The sequence below is a fragment of the Arachis stenosperma genome, chromosome 8 (assembly GCF_014773155.1).
Source record: "Arachis stenosperma cultivar V10309 chromosome 8, arast.V10309.gnm1.PFL2, whole genome shotgun sequence".
Taxonomy (NCBI): Eukaryota; Viridiplantae; Streptophyta; class Magnoliopsida; order Fabales; family Fabaceae; genus Arachis; species Arachis stenosperma.
In genome coordinates this window covers 49,705,887-49,713,105 of record NC_080384.1, presented here as the reverse complement: position 1 = coordinate 49,713,105, position 7,219 = coordinate 49,705,887, and the positions used below count along the sequence as shown (strand labels likewise).

Here is a 7,219-nt window from a genome sequence, read left to right as displayed (position 1 = left end):
ATGGAGAATGGGCTCACTAATCTCAATTGAAAAATCTGGATTGAAGTTAATTTCAGTCAACAGATAGATAATAATCAGAATTTTGAGTGGAGGGACATCTTCATTCTAACTATCTGGAGACTATGATATTGACGCAATAAAAAAATTCACGAACAAAACTACAAGAGACCACCCAACTCACAAACAAAAATCATCAAACAAGTGACTGAAATTAAAGAAGCTATAAAAAGGTCTTACCAAGTCAGCCGCCAATGAAGAAGAATTGAGAAGTATGTCAATTGAAAGTTGCCTCCAGAGGGATGGGTGAAGCCTGAACTCAGACGGGATTGTACAGATGAACCCAAGCAAAAGTGAATGTGGCGGTCTTCTGAGAAATAGTGAAGGACAATGGATCGCTGGTTTTTCACATCGAACTAGAGAAGCGACGGCATTCACAGCAGAATTATGGGGAGTGGTTAAGGGATTAGAGTTTGTATAGACGATGGGTTTCAAAAAAGTGGTAGTGGAAGTAGATGTTGCGGCGGTGGTTCAAAGACTCAACGGAGGAAAGAAATTAGCCTCCCATCCAAATATTGTAATTAGAAAAGTGAATGAGTGGAAAAGAAAGGATTGGAGTTTACGTTTTGTACAAATTTATAGAGAAGGCAATAGATGTGCTGATTGTCTAGTAAAAAAGAGTTTAAGTTTAGATGATAATTTTATATTTTGGGATAGTTAGTATCCTAAGTGACGATGAAACATGGGCTACCTTACTCCGTTTAGTTTGTATTTAGATATTTGTTACTTGGGTTTCATAACCCTATTTCAATAAAAAAAAAAGATTACACCATTATTCTTGCTATATAAATATTTTTTCATAATTCAAGTATTTTTCAATCTAAATTTACTAAAAATTTGTCTAAATTTTTTCTAATTTAAATATCAAAGTTTATTCACTAAAAAATTTTGGAGAGCTTCGTCTTATTAGAGCAGACGTCGATACTACTACCAGTAGGTATATGGACTTTACGTTTAGGTCTAAATCATCTGTTTTAAGTAAATCTCAGAATAAGAGACATCTTTAAGACTTAACCCAAATATTAAAAATAAATTACTATTTTTTCTATAAATGTTCTAATTATTAATAAATTTATCACAAAAAATCTAACCATATATTTATAAAAGATAAATTTCTCTTTACAAAAATACTCAAATCATAAAATACAATTAAAAATTTTTAAATTATTTTATATCGAAATTCTAATTATAATCTTATCTCATCCTTAATAAATTAAAATAAAATATTATATATAACTATCTTTATATAAAATTAATTAAATTATTATCAAATAATTTTCAATTAAAAATTTCATACAAATACAAGTGAGTTTTTACCTTAAAAAATGCAGCGAAACAATTATTATTCTATTTCAATATGTTATTAATAGTTTAATAACAGAAACAGAATCAATTATTACCGTGAATCATCAATGCCAAATATAAGAGTCAAATTGAATAATTAAAAACTTTAAAAACTAAACTAAAATTAATATAAGTTTAGAGAATAATTTAAATATTAATTCCAAAAAAAAATTACTTAAACATTAAATTTTGATGAATTCATTTAAAAAGTGATCTAAAATTTTTAAATTTTTTTTTTGGTGACTCTCTAAAATTTTTAAATTAACCTTGCCTTAGTCACACCAAAAAAAAATCCTTGTCTTTCCATTGTCTTCAACCTCTAGAACACACCATCACCAAAGACCAAACTTCCACAACAACCACGCCAGCATCACCACCATTACTACTCTATCATCACCCACCCGCTTCTCCCTCTACTCTCAAAATTGAAAAACTCTGACCTTGAGACCTTCCACTGCAAACCTACCGATCCCTAATTCCGTGTCATCATCAGAGGTAAAATGAAATCTCTTTCGCTCTTCAACGCTTCTCCGCCCCCAACAATCTCTGTACCCCCTCTACTCGAATTCAATTGTATAATTTTATTTCCCCTTCACCCCCCCCCCCCCCCGTTTTCTATGTTCTGTTTTTATTCTGCTATGAATTGAAATTCCTGGTTGAATTAGCTTAATTTCGTTTTTTTAGGTCTTCTATTCACCTCTCAATTTTTATTGTTGTTCCTTATTTTTCGATTATTTTATTGCGCGGATTGAAAATGAATAGACGTGGGAGCAGAACAGTCTACGCTGGGAACCTCCTTGGTGATATTGGTGAAAGAGAAGTAGAAGATTTGTTTTCAAAGGTACTTTGCTATTTTTGCTCTTCTGGAAGGGGAGGTAAATGCCTTGTCGCTGAATTAGAATAGGTTCTTGTGGAAAGTATTTAGTGATTTATTGATATGAAGAAGCTTATTGTACATTTTATGATGGCCTCTTTTGAGACAGCGTAGCTAGGAATAGGATGTGGTAGTGTGGTTGTTGTGGAAGTTTAGGATTTGGAAAAGAAGGATGAAGGTGTTCCAGAGGTTGAAGACAATGGAAGGATAGGGATAGTTTAGGAATATTAGCTAATTTTCTAAAGGAGTCATCCAAAATTTAAGTTTGGGTACTTTTATCTCGAACCTTATGGGTAGAACATTAGTTTCGTTCTTTTATGGGTAGTATTGTTCATTTCCAAATTCCAATAGTTAGCTCTTGTTGTTTTAACCTGTTTGGTAGAAACTGACCAAAAGCAGAACATAGTGGAAGCCGCTGTGGTCTTTGGCGTTCGCCCTCTCTCTTCCTTTTACCTTCTCTAAACACCATAACTTTTAAAATTAAAAAAAGGAAAGAAAATAGAAAATTCAAAACATCTTCAAATCATCATCATCCTTTGGTATTTTCAGCTGCTTCTGTTGCTACTACTTTCTTCAATAATTGACGACGAACACTCTCAACAAAACGTCTTCGTAAAGTAAAACCTTAGCTGCAAAGAGAGGAATCAGAAACTAACAAGTGTTCGATCGATGGGAAACATATTTGTGAAGAAACCAAAGGTCACAGATGTCGATCGAGCAATTCTCGCTCTCAAGACCCAAAGGCGTAAGCTTGCTCAATATCAACAAAAGGTGAGTTTTTATTTTTCCCCTTTCAAGTTTGATTCGGGTGAATACGAACAAAGTTAATTATGATTTTTCCTTGCATCTTGTGTTAGATTATTCGAATTTTGTTCTATAAAGGTTTCCACTTTTCTTTCAAGCTCTATTTAAGCAAGTTATTTTTGGATTGTATTGGTTTATAATTGGAGTTTGAAACAACCAATTTTCATGTTATCTAATTAAGGATTACGTGTGGCTTCTGAATTTAGTAGCTTTTTTCTAGGTTTTTGGGTGCCTCTTAGTGTTAGCAGAATGCTTCATGTGGAAAACGGTCACTTGTACTAGTTTTTGGAAAATGGAAATTGGATTTCAATAGGAATGACTAATTCGGAAGAGTTAATGTCTATTAGAAATGGTTAAACGGAGTTGCTTCTTTGCTGCTGAGTACTGACATAGTGAGTTGGATAACCATTCTTTCAAGCTTCATTGGGATCGCACATGCAGATCGGCCAAACTTCCTGGAAGTTGAGATTGCAGTAGTGATCGTTTGGACTTTGGATTTAAGAATTTTAGTGAAAGAATTCAAGATGGATAGTATGCTTTTTGTTGTTGAAGTTTTAGGTTTTCAGCTATTAAGACAGTAGGGTAGACTTGAATGGAAAGATGGCCATTTTCTATATGAGGGGAGTTTGTCTTTGAAGACCCAGCTCATCTTTGTATATATATAGGGAATGGAGGCCTTTGGTTCTTTAGACTCTCACTTTGTTTCACTTAAATGTTTTTCTTTGGATATGCTTTAGGCAATTAGATAAGCGGACCAGCTTAGAACCTAGTCAGAGTGCAGAGCCATTTGCAAGTGTTATGAACTTATGATCATGAGTCCATGATTATGGAGGTGGTTCACTGCAGTTGATTCTATGACTAAAAGTAAAACTTGTGTTGACTTTGGATTTTCTGTCCTAAAAGAATAAGTTTTATTGAAAAGAAAATAGATCAAGTATAAGAGTAGGACATAATAAACTATCTGTGTAAATAATAAATGCCAGTTTTGTCTCATAACAACTCTAATGATGATTGCATTTGCATCCTTTTAGAACTCATTTCTTATTGTTCGAATCACAGTGTTTGTTGCATAGTGTAAGAACATATAAGCGAAGTATCTAGTCTTGACCAATACATTCTCAAGTCTCGACCATTAGTTAAAGCAATCTTGTAATCAAAATGATGTAGCAGGCTTTCTTGTGTTGGATTCCTTTTTCATTGTCAACTCTTATTTTGTGGTAATCAGATAAGTATTCTGACAAGCGTAGATGCATGCATCAAAACTGCCTTTCAGATAAACTTCCCAAAAATTCTAAGGTGACTGGTAATAAGTATAGTATAGTCATTTGAATTTGACTTTGCCTCTTGATCCTTTACACATGATATGTAAAAATGTATTCGCTGAACGATGATCAGGCTTACAACCTTATACATCTCATTGTCAACATGGATGGATGATTTATGTCTCTTATTCTGGTCAAGCTCAAGATAATTGGGTCTTATCTTATGTGTCTGTCATTTTATGTAGAGCATGAGTATTATGTATTACCTTATAGAAATGCGTTGCCTTACTTGGGTTGTTTACTTTGTTGTGATTCGTGTTTTCAGCTTGATGCTGTTATTGAAGCAGAAAAGCAAGCAGCAAGAGACTTGATTCGTGAAAAGAAGAAGGATCGGGCCTTGTTGGCCTTGAAAAAGAAAAAGGCACAAGAAGAATTGTTGAAGCAAGTTGATGCCTGGGTTATAAATGTTGAGCAACAAGTAATATTATATTTTATCTCTTTCTTTTTACCCCTTAATTTTTCGGATTGTTGATGGCTTTACAAACATCTGCCCTGGTGGTGTCAATTCAATCTTTTCCCACTGTGGTGCTTGTTTCAGAAGAGATAATTGTGTATCAATTGCTGCTTTCTTTTTGTCATAATTATACCCCTAATACAAACTCATACATTGATTCTTCTGGTTCAGTTAGCAGATATTGAACTGGCAAGCAAGCAAAAGGCTGTATTTGAAAGCTTAAAGGCTGGTAATGATGCAATGAAAGCTATACAAAGTGAGATAAACATTGAAGATGTTCAGAAGCTTATGGATGATACTGCTGAAGCTAAAGCTTATCAAGATGTGAGCTTGACCTCACTATTATGCTTACTATATCTGCTTTTTTAAAACTTTTTTCATGTCCAGATTAATTTGTGCTAGGGATTTTCTGCTTCAAATTACAGTTTGACTGCTACTTTTCTTTTTCTTTTTCCAATTTCTAGCTGCCAGTTTTTCCGCTTGTACTTGATGCTTGCTCACAGCCACTCATTTTTCTTGAATTTGAAGGAAATTAATGCAATATTAGGAGAAAAATTATCAGCAGAGGATGAGGAGGAGATTTTAGCAGAATTTGAGAACTTGGAAACCCAGGTAATATTAATTGTCAATTTATAGTTTACTTCAGTTGAAATATGAGTTTAATCATAGTAATATGGAAGAGATATATAAACTAGACTTCTAGCAATTAAGTAATATGCGTCAATTAGCTGCTTAATCTAAATGCCTGATAATGCCAACTGCCAGCATAGAATTACTGTATCTGCTTCTTGGCAAAGTTTTGAGGTAGCAATTACTGTAGAGAAAAGAGCTATTTTTTTTTTAAATAGTTGACAGAATTGTGTTTCCTTTTTATTTTTTTTCCCCTCTCCAACCAGCTTGCAGTCGAAGATCTTCCAGAAGTTCCTTCCTCAGTGCTTCAAGATGACAAACTGGACCTTCCTGATGTCCCAACCAAGGCACCGGCTGCTAGCGAAGCCGAAGTATCTTCAGAAAGAAAAGGTATGTTTTTGTTCCTTTGTCCCTCCAGCGGCACTTGTCTAATCTGCCCTGTGCAGCACATATCAATCCCCAATCCAAATAAATAAATAAATAAAAGAAATGTTATTTCTACCCCTTTAAACACTTTTGAAGGGCCATCAAGATTTGCTTCTGTTAATAATTGGTTGACAACAAGTTTCGATTTTACTCTCAACCAATGTTTTGACCGACACTTTTGAATGTCCCTTCAAAGATGCTAAGCTTAGGGGTATAAATAACAATACAGCAAAATGTAAAAGGAGAAAGGAAATTGGCTAACTGCTAATGATTGATAATGCCACAGTTTTGGAGGAACCATTGGCAGCTTGAAGAACATTGTGACTGGAGCTTCTCAACTGTTAGGCAAACCGATGGCGAATCAAATCTGGCCTTTTTCATGTCTGCTTGTACCATTCATTACAAATTGAGTTGCAAATATCATGCATTAGCTTGGGCTTTGATTGGTTTTGATATTTGAAGTGACATTTTGTACATAATTACATATATTATAGTTCAATTTTATACATGAATTATCTCCGGAAAAGAACCATATTATTTTCGCTTGAAAACAGGTTTCTTGTTATAAGCCCTCATTCTCATGGAATGCTAGAATTTTCCATTTCTTGGGTTAACCATTACCTTGTGATAAGGAAAGTAGGAAACCACCATAGTGATGTTTCTACAAGTTCAATTTGTTTAGTACTACTTCACTCAAGACAGAAAATACAGATTCATTGGAGTAAGAACTTTATTTGGAGAATGAGATGTTTGTCCATGTGCTGTTGCCCCTGAATATCTACACATGAACTGTTCCTTGCTGGATCATTATAATTTCTGAAATTCCAACACCAATTGTACATATTTTCTTAAAAAAGAAATGTGTAATTTATCTGTTGAGACATCAAACTTTTATCTGTGTAAAATAATACATATGGTGTTTCCCTGAAAACCTACAAAATCTAAGTCAGTTAACGTGATTTCCCTTAAATATTGTATTGAGAGTAATATATCTCGAATTCACCTTTTGAGGAAAAATAATGTCACTTTACAATTAATAATGTCACCTGGTTCATGATACTAAAGGTTTCCAACGAATGGCCTAGTTAGTTATATAAGTACAACAACATATTCACTCATCATGTTAGTTATTGTCATTTCAAAATGCATGTTGATTTCTTAACTTTTTTTTTCAATATACTATAAATCTCGAAGGACTAGTTTTAAAACTGAGTGAGTTTTCCTTTCCTTGTTTATTTAATAACAGTGTAAGACTAGTTTTATGACATTTAAGTAGAAATAATTATGTCAAAGGACCTCAGATATGCA

The 7,219-nt window shown here is 33.6% G+C and overlaps 1 protein-coding gene across 2 annotated transcripts; it reads left to right on the top strand.

The window, feature by feature from the left end:
* The first annotated feature begins 1,692 nt into the window (after positions 1-1,692).
* On the top strand, positions 1,693-6,653 carry LOC130943372 (vacuolar protein sorting-associated protein 20 homolog 2-like). 2 transcript variants are annotated; one of them, XM_057871214.1, is made up of 8 exons: positions 1,693-1,896; positions 2,164-2,242; positions 2,825-3,046; positions 4,667-4,819; positions 5,027-5,179; positions 5,384-5,467; positions 5,752-5,875; positions 6,198-6,653. In XM_057871214.1, the coding sequence occupies exons 3-8, from the start codon at positions 2,945-2,947 to the stop codon at positions 6,221-6,223; spliced, it is 642 nt and encodes a 213-aa protein (XP_057727197.1). In that variant the 5' UTR covers positions 1,693-1,896; positions 2,164-2,242; positions 2,825-2,944; the 3' UTR covers positions 6,224-6,653. The 2 variants fall into 2 exon arrangements, with proteins under 2 accessions (XP_057727197.1, XP_057727199.1); XM_057871216.1 differs by lacking the exon at positions 2,164-2,242.
* Positions 6,654-7,219: the final 566 nt, after the last annotated feature.

Bases quoted from the DNA above. Each gene is read 5' to 3' on its own strand.
- LOC130943372 (XM_057871216.1), top strand. From the start codon at position 2,945: ATGGGAAACATATTTGTGAAGAAACCAAAGGTCACAGATGTCGATCGA. The intron at 4,820-5,026 runs GTAATATTATAT...CTTCTGGTTCAG, and splicing joins TTATAAATGTTGAGCAACAA to TTAGCAGATATTGAACTGGC. The intron at 5,876-6,197 runs GTATGTTTTTGT...ATAATGCCACAG, and splicing joins AGTATCTTCAGAAAGAAAAG to TTTTGGAGGAACCATTGGCA.